The sequence below is a fragment of the Camellia sinensis genome, chromosome 7 (assembly GCF_055761805.1).
Source record: "Camellia sinensis isolate YWXY chromosome 7, ASM5576180v1, whole genome shotgun sequence".
Classification (NCBI taxonomy): Eukaryota; Viridiplantae; Streptophyta; class Magnoliopsida; order Ericales; family Theaceae; genus Camellia; species Camellia sinensis.
This window is the reverse complement of record NC_138967.1, coordinates 6,900,549-6,918,613: the sequence shown is the minus strand read 5'-3', so window position 1 is coordinate 6,918,613 and position 18,065 is coordinate 6,900,549. Positions and strand designations below refer to the sequence as shown.

The window sequence follows — 18,065 nt, the reverse complement described above, 5'->3', positions numbered from 1 at the left end:
GAAGTGCTTTCTGTTCAGCCCACTGTGAAGAGGGGGAAAACCGAGCCAAAAGACGTCTTTACCTTTACAGGCAAGGATTTAGACAGGATCTAGATGCCCCACAACGATGCCTTAGTGGTAACTCTTCGTGTCAAAGGCTTTGACATTAAAAGAATTTTGATCGACCAGGGGAGTTCGGTCGAAATTATGTATTATGATGCTTTCAAGCAAATGAAGCTGGAGGACAAAGACTTGGCTCTCGCGACGTCCCCCTTGGTTGGTTTCAACTCTCAACCAGAGTGGCCGATCGGAAAGATAATTTTGCTGGTTAGAGCGGGTTCTGTAGTAAAGCAGGTGGAATTCTGGGTGCTGAAAGTTTCATCCACATACAACCTAATTTTGGGCAGGGGTGGTTGCACGCCATGCAAGCAGTTGCGTCTACCTTCCATCAAGTTATGTGCTTTCTGGCGCCCACCGGGCAAATCGAAGAAGTTTGGGGAGACCAGGTGATGGCAAAACAATGCTTCATTGCGGTAAATGGCAGCCGAGCAGCCAAAGGGTTCATCCAGATGATTGAGGGGCCCGAGGGAAAGGAGGTCCTTGAAGACGTAGGAAGGAAGGCCGAGGAAAAATCGGTAGAGGATTTGGTTGAAGTGTGCATCGACGAGGACGACCCGACTAAGTTCTTCCTCTTGGGATCATCTTTGTCGAGCGTCGAGCGGTTAGATTACGTCAAATTCTTGACTTCTAATTTGGAGGCCTTTGCGTGGACGCCTTACGATATGCCTGGCGTTGACCCAAGCTTCATTTTCCATCAGTTGAATGTCTTCCCTGATGCACGGCCCGTCATCCAAAGGATACGCCGCTCAGTCTTGCACCATGCTGAGGTGGTAGCGGAAGAAGTGAAGAACCTGTTGGAAGCTGGGGCCATAGAAGAAGTACAATACCCTCGATGGATATCCAACACGGTGGTGGTTCCAAAGAAGAACGGCAAGTGGCGGGTCTGCGTTGACTACAAGACTGTCAATCGTGCTTGCTCAAAGGATAGCTTTCCCCTCCCTCGAATTGATCAGATGGTGGATTTAACCGTTGGCCATCAGAGGTTTAGCTTCCTGGACGCGTATCGTGGCTACCACCAGATAGCCATGTATAAACCGGACCGCGAGATCACATCGTTCACCACTCCCAGAGGCTTGTATTGCTATAAAGTCATGCCGTTCGGCCTGAAAAACGCCGGAGCAACTTTTCAACGGATGGTGACAAAGATGTTGACCCCAATGCTGGGCCGCACCATGGAGGCCTACATCGATGATATGGTGGTGAAAAGTAAGGAGAAAGCTCAGCACCTCTTCGACCTAGCAGAGATGTTTGCTATACTTAAACGCCACAAGCTTCGTTTGAATGCTTCCAAATGCGCCTTCGGAGTCAGCACCGGGAAGTTTTTGGGTTTTCTGGTCACAAATCGAGGGATTGAAGCTGACCCATCACAGATCAAGGCTCTACAAGGCCTGGAGCGTCCTAACTCCACGAAGGACGTGCAATATCTTGCCGGGATAGTAGCCGCGTTGAACAGATTTATCAGCTGGTCTTCGGATTGTTGCAGGCCCTTCTTTAAAACTTTGAAGTCCAAATTCTTCTAGGATGACGAGTGCGATCGCGCACTAGCAGACCTGAAAGCATATCTCTCCTCAGCCCCTATTTTGGTCACACCTCAGCCGGGCGAAGAGTTGTACCTCTACTTGGCTGTCTCTCAACACGCGGTCAGCGCAGTATTGGTCCGTGCTGAAGGCATCCAGCATCTACCGCTCTTCTATGTAAGCAAGACTCTGCTCCCAGCCGAAACGAGATATCTTCCCTTGGAAAAATTGGCGCTGGCCCTAATGATGGCATCAAGAAAGCTGGCACACTATTTTTATGCCCATACAATAGTTGTGTTAACCGAGTTCCCGCTCAAGGTGCTTTTTGAAAAGGCAGACTTCACTGGGAGAATTTTGAAATGGGCCGTGGAATTAGGACAATATGACATCAAGTTCCGACCGCGCACCGCAATCAAGGCTCAAGCACTTGCTGACTTTGTGGCGGAATTTGCCCCTGGGATGCATCCGGTATTGATTTGGTTGGTGCGGATTTAGCACAACCCATGGTTCTGGCAACAAAAACAAGTGCTGGTTCACAAGTAGGAAAAGGGACGAGCACGACTGAACTAACAAAGTCCGGCGATGATGAACCCAACCAAGACAAGGAAAGGGACTAGAATGAACCGATCAGAGACTTGGAATTGAGAAGCTCCCAGAACCCCTCTGATTGCTGGAAGCTGTTTATTGGCGAGATGTGGAAGCTCTTCGTTGATGGGGCATCCAACAGACATGGGGCCGGGCTGGGTATCATGCTGAACTCACCAGACGGGCTGATCATCGAGCAGGCAATTACACTCGGCTTCCCAGCATCCAACAACGAGGTTGAGTATGAAGCTCTCCTTGCCGGACTAAGAAGCGCGCTGAGAATGAAAGCCACAGCCCTTATGATATTCAGTGATTCTAAGTTGGTGGCCAATCAAGTCTCAGGGGAGTATGAGGCAAAGGACGAAAGAATGGCCAAGTATCAGGCACTGGTACGCGCAGAGATCAAGAAGTTCGCAGCAATAAGGATGGAACAAATCGACCGCGAGGAAAACAGCGCGGGCTGATGAATTGGCCGGACTTGCTTCTGGTCAGACAGCTTTTCCTAACCCCTTGATGATAGAATTTTTACCCCGGCCAAGCATTGAGGAACCAGAATCAGCCGAGGTATTCTGCACCGATTTGGGTCTTTCCTGGATGGATCCCATCGTTGCCTTCCTGAGAGATAGAGTCCTGCCGGAAGAAAAAAAGACGGCCAACAAGGTTCGAGCCAAGTCAGAGCGGTTTTGGCTCTCCCCTTCCAGAGCCTTGTATAAGAAGTCTTTCGCCGGGCCGCACCTGAAGTGTGTTCACCCCTCTAAGGTGGAGGCCTTCCTCTATGAGATCCATGAAGGCATCTGCGGCAGCCATACTGGGGGCAGATCTTTGGCCTACCGAGCGATTTCTCAGGGCTACTGGTGGCCATGCATGCAGGCGGACGCGCAGAAGTACGTTCGCCGGTGTGAAAAATGTCAGAAGTTCGCTCATCAGATCCATCAGCCAGCAAGAGAACTGCTCCCCCTTACCAGTCCTTGGCCGTTCGCACTCTGGGGATTGGACATAGTGGGGCCACTCCCAGCGGCCCCGGGCAATCGCAAGTTCTTCATCGCTGCCACTGACTACTTCACGAAGTGGGTTGAGGCCGAGCCATTGGCGACCATAAAGGAAAATGATGTGAAGAAGTTTGTATGACGAAATGTCATCACCCGTTTCGGTATACCCAAGGCCTTCATCTCGGATAACGGCACTTAATTCGATGGAAAACTCTTTCGCGAATTTTGCGAAGAGTTGAAGATCGAGTTTTACAATTCAACGCCGGCCTATCCTCAGTCAAATGGTCAAGTAGAAGCCTCAAACAAGACCATCCTGGACGAGCTGAAGAAGCGGCTTGAGAAGGCCAAGGGCAAGTGGGCTGAAGAACGCCCTAATGTGCTCTGGGCATACCGGACTACGCAAGGCGGTTGACCGGGGAAATACCATTTGCTTTGGCCTATGGCATGGAGGCCGCCATCCCGTTGGAAATTGGCATGCCAACCATCCGCTCTGAAAATTTCCAGCCAGATCTGAATAATAAAGCGGTGGCATTAGAGCTGGACCTTGTTGAAGAAAGGAGGGAGCGAGCATTGATCTACATAGCGGCTTATCAACAAGAACTCTCCAAAAAGTACAACAAGGCTGTGCACCCCAGGCTATTCAAGATTGGGGACTGGGTATTAAGAAAGGTGCTTGGCAACACGGTGGTCCCGGGCGAAGGAAAGCTCGGTGCAAATTGGGAAGGACCATACAAGGTGATTGGTCTTGCTGGTAAAGGGGCATACCATCTGGAAGATTTAGAGAGCAAGACTGTCCCCAGACCATGGAATACGGCCAGCCTTAAGGTCTTTTACTTTTAAGATGTGATTTGCTTGTGTTGTTTAGCTTTTCTAGACCTTTAGCCTTTTGGCACTTGATGTAAAAGATAGCAATGCTTTTGTAATGAAAAATAGCCCTCTTGTTGTTTGGTATTACATCTTTGTACAATGACATCGCAAGGACGCAAGGCAATTTTGGATGCCAGGGGCAAGGAGACCGACCTGAATGGGACCGGACTGATTTCCACTCGCCGGAATGGAAGCAGACCGCACAAACAGTTGGTGCATTGTCCAACGATATAATTGGCGTATGGACCAATTCGCATTAGGGTTGAGCTGGTTTTGCTCGCCCGGTTGAAATGTTGGCGTCATGACCAACTTAACTGAAATATTGGTGTTTTGCCCAATGTAAGGGCCGAGCTGATTTTGCTCGGCCTAGTTGGCATATTGGTGTCTTGTCCAATATGGAAAACGAGCAGAGTTTGCTCGGCAGAATTCGCAATGTTGGAGTTTTGTCCAACCGATAAAAAGCCGAGCTGATTTTGCTCGGCGGAAAAGAAATGTTGGCGGCTTACCCAACTTAAAAGGCGAGCTGAATTTTGCTCGGTCACGTTGAAGTATTGGAATTCTACAAAGTCTACAAACCAGTCAAGGCCGAGCAGATTTTGCTCGGCCGAGTTAAAATGTCAGTTCATCTGAAAGTTCAAGGAGCCGAACTGCTAATTCTGATTAGAAAACGTTTAAGGTGATTTTAGCTCGGCAAATTGTGCGGCATAGCCAACCTGGCAGTTGTGAATTGTCAATGATTGAATCGAGGAATCCATGCAGATGCCAACCGAACAGAAATAGAAGATGTACGAGCAAGAAGTTCAAAAGTTTCATTGATAAGGGAAAATTCAGTACAAAAGAGGGGACATAGCCCGGTTACATTCTAAAACAAAGAAAATAGAGAAATGTAGAGTTCAATCCAATTCTAGTTCAGTTGTCTGTTCGGCGACTTGCACAGTTTGCTCGGCCTCCTCCACATTGCGCTCGGGCAGGTTTTCTTCAGCCTCATTGTCAGCACCTTCCACCGTGACAACCTCCCGGTCAATAACTTCTTCATCGTCGGCATCTTGGGATGCTGTAGGAGAAGTTTGCTCGGTTTGCTGTGCGGCGGCGGCTTCTTCCTCGGCCTCTTTCCGTGCCTCTGCGATAAGCCGGTTTTGAGTGGCCTGGGAGTACACCAGCATGTAGACCAGGATATAGGTCGTAGGTAGATTTATGAACATGTCAGAATCCTGTCCAAGGCCAACTTTCTCCACGGCAGCTTTCCAGCCGCACTGGAAAAAGATGTCCTTGGTCGCTTAGACCTGCCGCTCATAAGTTTTCTCCCCCTGAGTGTATCCCCAGTCCTCGGCGTCGTCCACAGCTTTGTCCTTTTCTTCTTTGTGGGCATCGCGCAGCTTGTGCAGCTCAGCGAGGTACCGGGCCTTATTTGACTTCACGGCCCTTTGTTTGTCCGCCTCAGCTCGGTCAACCTTCAGGCGCAGTTCATCTAGCTCGGCCGTAACTACATCTTGCGCGGCCTTGAGTTTCTCTATCTCAGCCTTTTGAACCTTGTTTTCGGCAATGGCATCCCGAAGGCTCTGCCGCACTTTGATCATTCGGTCGTGGGCCAAATAGTTCTTTTGCGCGGCCTGAAAACAAGCGAGAGATCGTGAGTATTCGAGAAACCGAGCAAAAAGTTTGAAGCAAAAAATGGAAAACTTACCAGCACTATGGATTTTGCCGCCGAGCGGAGGACCTTGAGGTCGGAAAGTTCGTCGTGTTTTTTCATATCAGCGGGCAAGATCAACCCCTTGGTCAAATTGAAACCAAGCGAGTAGTCCTTGTCCGCGTAGACAGAGTCTTCAGCAGAAACTGCTCGGCCCTGGTATTTGAACTCGGGCACCCAGACCGGGGAGGTGGCTGGGCCCTTGGATTTGCTGGTCTGTGGTTGCTCGGTCGGGTCCTCGAGCTCGATGGAGACGCGCTCGGTAGAGTCTTCATCTGCCAGACGCGGCTTGGTTTGCTCCTTCCTCGGTCGCTTCTTGGACCGACCAGCCGGTTGCTCGCTGGCAAGTGCCAGTACTGCCCCTTCTTGTTGCCCGGTGGGTGTGGAGGATGTCCCCCCGGTTGCCTCTGGTTTTTGGGACTCGCCTTCTTCCCCGGTGATCATGGACTTGATAGCCCTGATTTTTGCCATTTCTTGCTCGGCGGTGAGTGGAACAAGCCTGATCGATGGTAGGTTTGGATCTGGTTCTGGGGTTGGCGTACGCAGAAAGTCGGTAACCCGGCTCTTGCGCGGTGCAGTGTAGTGGTAGGTCTGTTCGAAGCCGAGCAGTTTCGAAGCCTCCCTCTCCTCGGCAGGATGGCACAGCAGGGCTCTCATGGCCTCTTGGTTGGCCTGGTGGTAGTCTGCTGCTAGGTGCTTATCTGCAAAAAGAAGACAAGTGTTAGATCGGCATGGAAAGTAATTGATGCATAAAGAAAATAGCGCGGTCAGTTGAGCGACTCACTGGCACTGCCAAAATCCTTTCTAATATACCATCCCGGTATGGGTGCCTCGGTGTTCTCATAGCGACCGGACACCCACAAAAAGTCGTCGTCGTTGGTCTCCTTGTCCGGGTTGCCCTCTATTAGCTTTGCTCGGCCCTTCTTGACTTTGAGGTACCAGTAAAGCCCACTCTTATTTCTACTTAGACTATACTGATGGAAAATTTCGGCCAGACCGAGATTGAGACCGAGCCCCCGGTTCAGCTCGGTGACCCCGTTTATTATTTTGTAAGTGTTATTTGAAACTTGGGTCGGGTAAAGCCTTGTCTGCCTCAAAAATTTGCAGATCAAGGGTTGAACCGGGAAGCGGAGCCCTCCATCTACTATTGATACGACAGTGAAGGGGCACCGATCTAGATCCCTCCAAGGGGTGTCTCCCTTTTTGGCGAGCTCTAAGACGACGTCATCTGGGATGTTGTACTCCTTACAAAACTCGGCCATCGCACCGGGCGAGCTCACCATGAATCGGTACTTGCCCATCTATCTCGGTTTTATTTGGTGAACTAACTTGTATCTTGGACAAAAATGTTTGGTGTATTTGCTCGGTCTTTGAGCTCCACCAGTAATGGTTCTTGACTGAACTGATCGGTCCTAGTTTGTTCTGCATTGTTAAAAAATGAGGCCAAGGGTTAGCGCGGCATAAATTCCACGGCTCCTATTGGAAATAACTCAGTGAAGGATTTTTGGTGTTTTACCGGCCTGACCCCTATCTCGGCTAGACTACTTGGTCGATTTCCTAGCTTGGTTCATTCCTATTTGCAGATCTAATGGAGTATTCAGCTCGGTTAGGCTTTGAAGTGGAGACCTCAAGTTACAGCTCGGTGCGTTCCTATTTACCAATCTAATTAGAGTATTCAGCTCGGTTGTGACCTCAGTAAGAAGCCACAAACCAGTTTTTGCTCGGCTATAGCTCTACCTACGGATCTAAATGAGCATTTAGCTCGGTTCAGTCCAGATTCGAACTGTTCATATCAAGTTCAGGGGTTTGGCTTTGAGGCTTGGTGAATCAAGGGACACGAAGGCCCCCTCCACTCTACCAGTTCCCGTTTTTCTAAGGTGCGACATTATTGGGGCTAAAAAGGAAGAGCCTTAAAGGTCCCAAACAGAGGACACGGAGCACGATAGCACAAAAATGAAGAACCCGAAGAACTCGAGTATGAAAGTACGAAAGAAGGATGGAGAAACTTACCAATGCTAGATGCCTAGCAAGATTCAATCTCGCAGACTTGATTGCAGCTTCGGGAATGGCAAAAACGGACGTGGGGAGCAATGGCAGGAAGGGAGGAAGTATGGGACGTTTGAAGGCTAGGGTTTGGGCTTGAAGAGGGAAATGAACAGTGAGGGGGGCGAAAGTGACCCCTCAAATGTATATTAAAAGTGGTGGGAAAACCAAACGGCTGCGCCATTTGAATTTTACGCGTGGAAGACAGCGGGGTGGTACGGACCACTGGTGTAAAGCCATGTGGCACTGGGAGCGCGGCTGTCAGTACGGTAGTACGATCACGACAAGACTGCTGAAACGATGACCGACCAAATGGGATAGCCCGGTGACGGCTTCAAAGCCCATCACGCTCGGCTTGGTACTGGCGCGACTTGGGGACCGTTAGCTCGGCCTTTGTGGTAACCCCAATCACGATTAGCTCGGATGGGGTTAAGGGGCAATTGAGGGGAGTTTTGGAACGGACTGTACGGCCGAGCTACGGTAACGCAGGTTGGTCAAATCTCACGGCGCCAAGTTGTGTTCTCGGTTGGCGCGGCCCTCGGCTTGTCATGTTCCGAGGGAACTGGCCGATCAGGCATGGATTGGGGTCTGGCCGAAATGTGTCTTGTAGACATTTGGCAGGGCACGCAGTCGAGTGGCAAGACCGGGCTACGGGTAGCTCGGGCTAAACCGAGGACGAGGCGAAGGCCGGCATGCCTTTGAATGGCTAGCCGAGATGGACAGATTCCAGATAACCTCGGATGAAGGTAGAACGGATGGAGGCCGGCATGCCTTGGAACCGGTAAGCCACGATAAACCGGTCAATATCAGCTCGGTCATGAGCATCACCCCTTGGCCCCTTTGCCAAAGGGGCAGGGCGGCGACACATAACACGGTTGCGTACATGTGGTGACAGTTCTCCACAAGGGATAGGTCGGTCGTGGTATTTCGGTTAGGCGTGCCATCTGGGCCAATGGCGTGAGGGAGAGGACATCTGCTCCATGCACGCATCAATAACGTTGGACAGTTCTGCGTGTACTGGTGGGAGGACTAAGCCTTTACACGCATAAGGTGGTGAGAGGCGAGCATTGTCACCTGTCCAGGGAAGGACAGCAGAGGTAGTGCGCGCACAATCTTGAGGCTGCATGGCCAGCCTAGAAATAGGAGAAAAGAGGAACGTTTGAGGTATGAAAAATTCACTCTATCACTAACACTCTCACTCTCTCTCGGATAGCCTTCTTCTTCCTCCCGTGGTCTGACTTGATCGTCGGAGGGTTTATCCGGCACACAACCGCCGGGCAGCTCACCATTTCTGTGTTGCAGAGATAGACGCCGTCACGAGAAGCTTGACGTCCAAGGAGTACGGAAAGCAGAGGATATTTCGCTCCCGTACAACGATTTATCAATTTTAGATAATTTTATTTTTAGTGGGTACAAATAATTTTTAGAAATTCAAAAATATTTTTTTGACATTTATTTTTGTCAAATTAGTTTATATTTTATCAAATTAACGATTTTGCCTTTGAAATTGGGCAATGATATCTTTAATTATCCTTATTTAGAATAAGATTTAAAATTCATGGTCAAATGTGTTATAATTGAAAATTCAAGAACCAAAGTGACACAAGTCTCAAACTATAAAGACCGTTAGCATAATATATCCTAATAGAATTTATGGCTTATATTGTGCCACGTGAGCAGCATGCGGGGAAACACAATGCAAAGTTTGACATTGCATTTGACGTCATTGCTTGTGTGCAAAGTCTGAGTTGTCAGACACAACGTTCCTGTCCAAACAAGGTAATAGTACGATTTTTTTTGCTTTTTTGTTGATTTTTTTGAATTCTTACCCATTTATTAAGGTGAAATTTGACATTTTTAAAATAATTTATCTTTTTATTTTTTTTATTACATCACTTTTTTACTTTTCGGTATATCCTTTTATAAAAGACAAAAATACACATTTCAAACAACTCCTAAGTGACGATACTAATAAAATATTCTAATATTTACATTGATAAAATATTATATATATAATATAGTATAAACAATTTAGTTCGATTTCAACTAGATTGGTATTTATAAAATCACGGATTAAATGGTGAATTATGATTTATCTATTTAAAAAATCATAATTAAATTGTACATTAAAAAAATAAATTAAATTATTAAGGTTTCGTTTGGCATGCGAGAGTTTTAGTTTAAAAGTTATTAAAAAAATCAGAAAATTTATAATTTATACCAAAAGGTCAAAAATTTTATTTTTTCTCTACTTTTTATACATTTTTTCGTAAAAAATCAATAAATCATTCCGAACATATTAATTTTTTTACTTTATATTTTAACCAAAAAATTAAAAATTTATTAAAATAACCCATTCCGAAATCTAAAGAGGCCAACGTATGATTTTCTCGATTTTTATATTCAATTCGAGCTGCTGGAATGGCAGCAAAGAAAAAAAGAGATTTGTTTAATTTTTTATAGTCAATTCGAGCTGCTGGTATGGCAGCAAAGGAAAAAAGAGATTTGTTTATATCTCGGAAAATGGAGATAATAAAAGCTGGGAAATGTAATGAACTGATCCGTTTGTCAACCGTTTTGAATTTGATTCGGTAAGCACCCGTTCGAATTTAAGTAGTTAAATTTTTATTTTGTTTGAATTTAAATTTAAACTCGTTAAAATTTTAAGAAATAAGTACGAATGTACTAAAATTCGACTTGTTAACTAATTCGTTTAATCTTCATTTAAATAATAAAATAAATATATTATTTATATATTAAATAATATAAAAAAAGAATAAATATGTTATTTATATATTTAAATAATATAAATGTAAATAATAACTAAATTTATTTATATGTAAATAATAGCTAACTATAGATAATATATTTATATAATAGTAGTGGTATATATTATGGGGGATGCACCAATAAATCCCAAATTAATAACTTATGTACTGTTTAGTCCTAAAAGTTTTCTTATAGACTGAAAGGTCCCATTACAATGTTAATAACATCAGATACAATGTTAATAACATCAGAGTCATGTTACAAACATTGGATTTCAAACATCTAATGTTCATCAAATTTCAATAATGTTTGAAAATATAGGATGAAAAACATCTAATGTTCATCAGATTTCAATAAATTTTGAAATTATAGAATGAAACATCAGATCATTTACATCATTCACATCATGTTGATGTAAAAATGGGACTAAATGGAGCATAAGAAAACTTTTAGGACTAAATGGTTCAACGTTTCAAAAACTAGGACTTATGGGTAAATTTTCCATATATTATTATTTTGATAAGATATTGATCTTTTTTTTAATATATTTATATATAATTGTATAATCAAAATTTCAATTATAATTTTAATCACATACACAAATATAAATTATTAATTTTTTTAATTCGTTAAAGTTCATAAATATGATCAAACTCGAGTCAAGTCTAAGTCAACTCGTCTCAAACTCAATTAATTAAATTTTTATTAAATTTAATCTTAAATTTAAATTCGTTAAAATCTTAATAAATAAATTTAAATATATTAAAGTTCAACTCAACTCGTTTGGAATACTAACCACAAGTAGCACAGTACACAAGACGAAATTTGTTAAGACATTACTCCACTAAAAAAAGGTGTGGATGTTTTGGTAATCCAAAAAAAAAGTTTTAAAGTTAAGAAGTTATCAAAAAAAACCAAAATCGGCGGTGGTGTTTGGAATTTGGGTTTAGAATTTTTTTTTTTTTTTTTTTTTTACTAAAAGACAAACTTTTTATAAAATAAAAAAAAATATATCTAAACAAAATATCACATCTAACCCCATTATCATTTCATTTTTTCTCTCACAAACATCACATTCAATCATAAAAAAATTTAACTATCTTTCCAAACACCAAAATTTTTTTATCCAATAATATCCTACAACTAAAAAAACTTACATAAAAATCCACTTCCCAAACACTCACAAAAAGGTTAAAAAAAATTATTTCATTCACTGTGCTTTTTGTACATCTTTTTTTTTTCTTTTTTTTTTTGTAAATATTCAAAACATATTAATTTATATATATATTAGCTAAAAAAAATCACTAAAACACCTAGTTCCCAAATGAGTTGGTGGGTGTTTGGGATTTGCTTATTTTGTGGGTTTTTTTTTTTTTTTTGTTTTGTTTTGCGTGCTTGTTTATTTTAGTTTTTAGTAATTTTTTTAAAATTTAAAAAAATTTTAAGTGTCTACATTCAGTTGGAGACAAAGAGAGAAAAAAAATTTCAAAAAATCAAAAAAGACAATATAAGCTAAAAATAGTGAACTTTTTTTTACTTTTTTTTTGAAAATTTTTACTTTTTTTTTTAAAAAACTTTTTAGATTCGTCTACACAAGATGAATAGTAAAAAAAATTTGACAATTTTGAAAAAAAATCACTAATGATAAAAAAAAATCAGAAAAAGATGTGGCGTTTTTAATTAGCCAATAAGCAAACTCCCCAAACAAATTATTTTCTCAAAAATATAAATTTCTCTTTCGCATTAAAAAAATTAAATTTGCAATCTTATTTCAAAACCCCTTGCCAGAAATATGAAATATGTAATTCTATTATTGTACAAGAGAGTAGCTAGAAATTCATTTTTTCCAAAATGAAATAAGAAATAGGCTATGAAGTAATGAAATAAGAATGAAATTGGTAATTTTATTATTTCATATTTTGCCAACATAAAATATAATATGAAATAGGTAATTTTACTATTGTACAGTAGAACAGTTAGAAACTTGATTTTTTTAGTTAACTCTATTAAATAAAAAATTATGAAAAAAAATATTTGTAATTTTTTAAATCATATGAACAAATCGTATTTTAAATAAACGTACTTTTTAATAATTTTTTACAATTGTTAGTTGAGGGGGTTCTCAGTCTACATCTAAATTTATTTATTTATTATTATTATTTTGTCTTAGTTGAGGGGTTCTCCAAATTATGTCAAATTTTATCACTTTTCAAATTTGACTTATGCAAACTAATATAAAATGTAAAAATGAATAAATAAATAAAAATTGAGAAAATATTGATTTTGACCTTTTGTTTTTTATACTCTCTAAACTTTTTTACTTTTTCGGTCTATCAAAAAGTAACCCATAAGCTGTAAGGTTTTTTGAATTTTTTTTTAAAAATTCACAAAATTATTATTAAAAATATTAATAAAAAATGATTTAAAAAATCAACCCTAAACACTGTCTAAAAAAGTTATAACCAAATAATTTAAAATTTATTTTGTGCTTAAATAATTTAAAATATCTAAAAAAAATCCTACCCAAACAGGACGTAATGGATCAAAAAGAACAATCATGGGCAGCCCAAGTTGAATCCTAATAATAAAATGCTCTTTGGATAATCAATCTAATACGGAACTCATTACATATCGTGTCCACATTCTTCTCCTAGCTTGGTCTGGCGGACACATATCACGTCCACATTCTTCTCCTGGCTTGATCTCGCAGACATATTTGACTTGAGAAATTACTCAATTTTATTGGAATAAGTTTATGGAGTGCTCTAAATGACTTGAGAAATTACTCAATTTTATTGGAATACGTTTATGGAGTGCTCTAAATGAGTTGTTATTAATTTAAATCATGAAATTTATTATTTTTATTTTAAAATTTTAAGAGATAAAATATTAGTCATCATTTTATAAATGAGATAAAGAATTACCCTTGAAGCATTGAATAATTTCTCCATTTGACCATATGGAAGATGCTCATCAATCAAGACATTTGAGTTTTAAAGCAAATTATTGTAATAAGTTTAGTAACAGATAAACCGAATATAAAATTGTATTAAAAAAAATCAATGATATGATCCTTGACAAATTTTATTTATTTATTTTTGTGTTCAGATTTATGTTTAATTTGTGTACTCAACATTGTTGAATTTAACCAGAGTTGCCTGAAACCATTTCTAGTGTGAGATATTTATGGAGAGAAGTTTGATACCCTTCGTATGTGTATTTATTTCTTCTTTATTGTGGGATTGTATGCAAATAGTAATGGAGTGATTGTTGGGCTTGGCTTAGTAGGCTTAGTTGTTTAGTAGAATTTATTGGTTTTTCAACTATTACGGATAATATTTCTCTTATTAATTGAATACAAAAAAATATTGTTGAATTTACTGTATCATATTATAATGTCACAAATGTATCAATACAAATGTCGAATGTTATGTGAAATCAGAGGTGATCCATTAGCTAATGTCTAAGGTCTCCGATTTGAGAATGTCTACTAATTTTTTGACACCATCAATGTTATATGAAGGGGCTAAATACGAAATGGGCGGGCTCCAAGTCTTGGGCCGGTCTATTCTTTCCAACCCAAACCCAAACGGGTCAGATGAGCATGTGGGAAACCCAATTAAGCCCAACTCCATTACCAACAGTCCACCAAAGTCCGTAAGCACTTGGGTCGAACTCGTAGTGGAAAGGCCAGTCCAACTGCGATACTGGGGCCGAGCTGCAGGACTCATTTTATGGGCTGAACTGATGGGTTGAACCCATCATCAAAACCAAAGTGGGTCGAGTCCATACACAGATATCTGAATGGGCTAGCCCATCCCTACAATAGACTCGCAAAGGGCTGAGCTAAGGCACAACGGTACCAAGCTAAGAGAACCTCTCAAAGAACCGTAGAAGCTGTGAGTATATGCATGTACAAGTTGCCACCTCAGCTGGTCCCCTACACCCAGGACCACTGGACCTTTGCCTTTTTCTGCTATGTGTATGTTTATGCCATTTACACTGATTGTCTTGTGCTCTCTCTCTCTCTCTCTCTCTCTCTCTCTAGCAATAGAACAGTGTGTGTGGGAGTGGGATTGCTTTGATGATGGTTTATATGCTGGAAAATGATATTCATGTTTTATACAGAAATTTTTGATAAGACTATTTGAATTGTTTAATATTTCATTTGACTATATGAATAGGTTAGTTATATAAGAAAATAAAATAAGATTAGTTACATCATCATAACCTATTAAATTTATATATACAAAGAAAAAAATGAGCACTTCATTCTTAAAGTGTATGATAATAAGTACTTGTTTAGAATCCTCTAAAAAAAAATAAAAAATAAAAAGTTATTAAAAAATAAAAAAATTAATACTATTTACAAAAGTTTGGGCAAAAAAAAAAAATCCACTAGCCAGAAGACAAAGGGTTCGTTTGGAAAGTGGGTTGACTTTTTGGTTTTTTAGCTATTGTAACTTGGGGCTAAAAAGGCTTGTTTGGGAAGATTTTTTTAACTTTTTAAACTTTTTGTGAGAAAAAGAATGTGATGATTATAAATTGAATGTGATGTTTTATCTTATTAAGTTAAAAGAGCCTGTTTTGTCTTATATAACTATTTTAGCCCAAATCCCCCTCCCTAAACCGAGGGAAAAAAACGTAATTTTGTTCAAAAACTTCACTGTCACATGGTTTTGTTCAAAACATTACACTTACGGGTGTGCAAAAAAAAAAAATATATATATATATATCCGACAAAACCAGTGCACACATGGTATCAGGATCCTCTAGAGTTTGTTTTCTAAAGTGATCGCTGAAGTGGGGTGATCCAACGGTTTAAAATGAAACTAGCCAAACCGACGTCGTTTTGGTTAGTAATTTCAAAAAAAAAAAAAAAAAAAAAGCTTTAATTCAAAATTCCTTCTTGCAGATCTGATAGAGAGAAAGAGAGAGAGAGAGAGAGAGAGAGAGAGAGTTCTCTCTCAGCCGCCTCATGATCTCCAACCCTAGCAACATCTCCAACCCTACGACCCCTTTCCTCCCCTCCTAACCCCTCTTTATCCCCCTAACTTGTTCTTGCAATACCATCAACACCACCACAAAATTTTCCTATGCTAATCTCACTTACACAATCAACAAGGTGACACTTTCTACTTAGTCTCCACAAACAATTTTCAAAACCTCACAACCTACCAATCTGTCCAAATTGTCAACCCAAATCTAATCCCAACCAACCTTACAATCGGTGTCACCGTAATTTTCCCAGTGTTTTGCAAGTGTCCAAACACAACCCAATTGCAGAACAGAGCCAATTTTCTCATCAGTTATGTTTTCTTTCAATGTTTGGCTCAACAACACAGTCAATAATTGATGTCAATGGTAATCATCAGATTCAACCCTTTGAAACTATCTTTGTACCTGTTTCAAAACTTCCTAATTTGACACAACCTAGTGGTGTTTTTGTTAATTCAACCTCTGGGGAGAATGGGAAAAAAGGGGTTGTGGTTGGATTGGGAATTGGGTTGGGGGTTTGTGGGATTTTGCTGGTTTTGGTTTGTGGGTTGTTTGGTTACAGAGAAAATACATGGAAGAAGAGGAAATGGATGGTGGAATCTCCTGGAGAGGTTGTGGGTTGTTTGACATCAAATTTTTTTTTTATTATTATTATTTGAACTTACTAACCAAAACGATGTCGTTTTGGTTAGTTTCGTTTTGAGCCATTGGATCACCCCACTTCATGGATCACTTTAGGAAACAAACTCCAGAGGATCCTGATACGCACACATGATATCAATTGCAAAATCCTACTGACATGTACGAATTGCATGTCAGTAAAAAAAATAAATTTTTTTATTTTATATAATATTTTAATATATATAATATATATATTTTTATAAAAGGTTATCTTAAATAATTATTATTTTTTCTATAATTTTTTATTTAAAAAGTAAAAAAATGTGTCATAAATAAGTGCACTTTTTATCTTTTTAGACTAAAAAGTTGAGGAAAAAAATATGAATGTTTGTGTTAACTTTTTTACTTTTTATAGAAAAATATGTATTAAAAAATTGTATAAAGAAGTGTGTAGGAGAATATTAGAAATGTGTGTTGTACACCCGCACAATCTGCAAAGCCGAATTGATGGTAAGAAATTATTGGCTACTTTTCGGGCATTGCACTGAACGGTTTTGTTCGGCCAATGGAAGCTATCACGGGTGCCATTTTGATAATTTGAACCGTTCAATGTGTAGAACTCGTCAAGTACTATATGCCTATAAAAAATCACGTTGATCGGATATCGTTAGTTATCTGATCAGATTTATTTTTTTTCAATCATTAATTGTAACACCATCTATTTTTTTATACAAAACTGATTTAATCATGTAGTTATCGATATCCGATCAATGTGATTTTTTTCAGACATATAGTACTCGACGAGTTCTACATATTGAATGGTTCAGATTATCAAAACGGGACCCGTGATGGGCCCCCACGGGCCGAACAACAGTGTGTGAAAATTACACCCAAACTGTGTAATTTTTCTTAACAAACGCTGCACAGCGCTGAACATACATGATTGCTAAGTTGTACTTTTGTGTGAAAAATTAATTTTTTAATATTTTTTTGGTGAATAGTGATAACTTTTTAATTTTTTAAATAACTTTTTGACTTTTTATCTTTTTGGGGAGATGCCAAACTTGGCCTTAATTCCAAACAACTTCTAAATATTATCAAAACATGTTTTGTTAGGATTAATTTAATTGTTTTACGTGAACAATTTATACATATAATCAAATGAAATAAATAATTTAAGGGTAAATTATTTACCTCCCTTGAGATTTCTCTTTAATACAGATCCTCCTTTACGTTTGAAAAATTACACTTACCCCTTAAGATTTCTCTTTAATACAGATTTTCCTTCACGTTTGAAAAATTACACTTACCCCCTGTCAAATTAAAATGACATATTTGTCCCTTAGCCTTTATGCATATAAAATAATAAAATAATGCTGATATTTTGTTCATGTCATTTCAAAAGAAATAACAATCATCTTCTTTGGTTTAACTCACACAAATCGACCTTTAGGTAAAGCATTTCCAGAAGTTAAATTTACCTTTGCAGTGGAATGCACTTGTGTCATAAGCGCATCTTGTCCTCATGCTTCCTCCTCCACCCGAATTCGTGTGATTAGAGTTTCCAAGGACGTCTCTTTTTGCTTGTGACGCATTGATTTCTGAAACTCCCTCCAAGATGATGGTAGTTTATCAATAATACCTGCCACAACAAGATTGTCTCTAATTTTGATGCCTTCGGATCTAATTTCAGCCACTAACGTTTGAAAATCTTGAACTTGCTCCACCACTGATTTTCCATCTATCATTTGATAACGGAAAAAACAGCTTGCAGCATAATTTTTAGTGCCTGCCTCTTCAGTATCATATTTATTCTGCAAGGCTTTTCAAATCTTCTTGGCAGTGGTGTAAGTAGTATCATAATAATCATAAAATTGATCCGGAAGACAA

The 18,065-nt window shown here is 39.8% G+C and overlaps 2 protein-coding genes across 2 annotated transcripts; both read left to right on the top strand.

Annotated features, from left to right (window-relative positions):
• Positions 1–2,308: 2,308 nt before the first annotated feature.
• LOC145795581 (uncharacterized) lies at positions 2,309–2,665 on the top strand. The gene has a single exon (XM_082880403.1). It carries the CDS (start codon positions 2,309–2,311, stop codon positions 2,663–2,665), a length of 357 nt encoding a protein of 118 aa, XP_082736529.1.
• A 969-nt stretch (positions 2,666–3,634) lies between these two features.
• LOC145795580 (uncharacterized) lies at positions 3,635–4,030 on the top strand. Its single transcript, XM_082880402.1, has one exon. It carries the CDS (start codon positions 3,635–3,637, stop codon positions 4,028–4,030), a length of 396 nt encoding a protein of 131 aa, XP_082736528.1.
• The last annotated feature ends 14,035 nt before the right edge of the window (positions 4,031–18,065 follow it).

Excerpts from the sequence above, each read along its gene's own strand:
- LOC145795580 (XM_082880402.1), top strand. The coding sequence starts at position 3,635 with ATGGAGGCCGCCATCCCGTTGGAAATTGGCATGCCAACCATCCGCTCT.
- LOC145795581 (XM_082880403.1), top strand. The coding sequence starts at position 2,309 with ATGTGGAAGCTCTTCGTTGATGGGGCATCCAACAGACATGGGGCCGGG.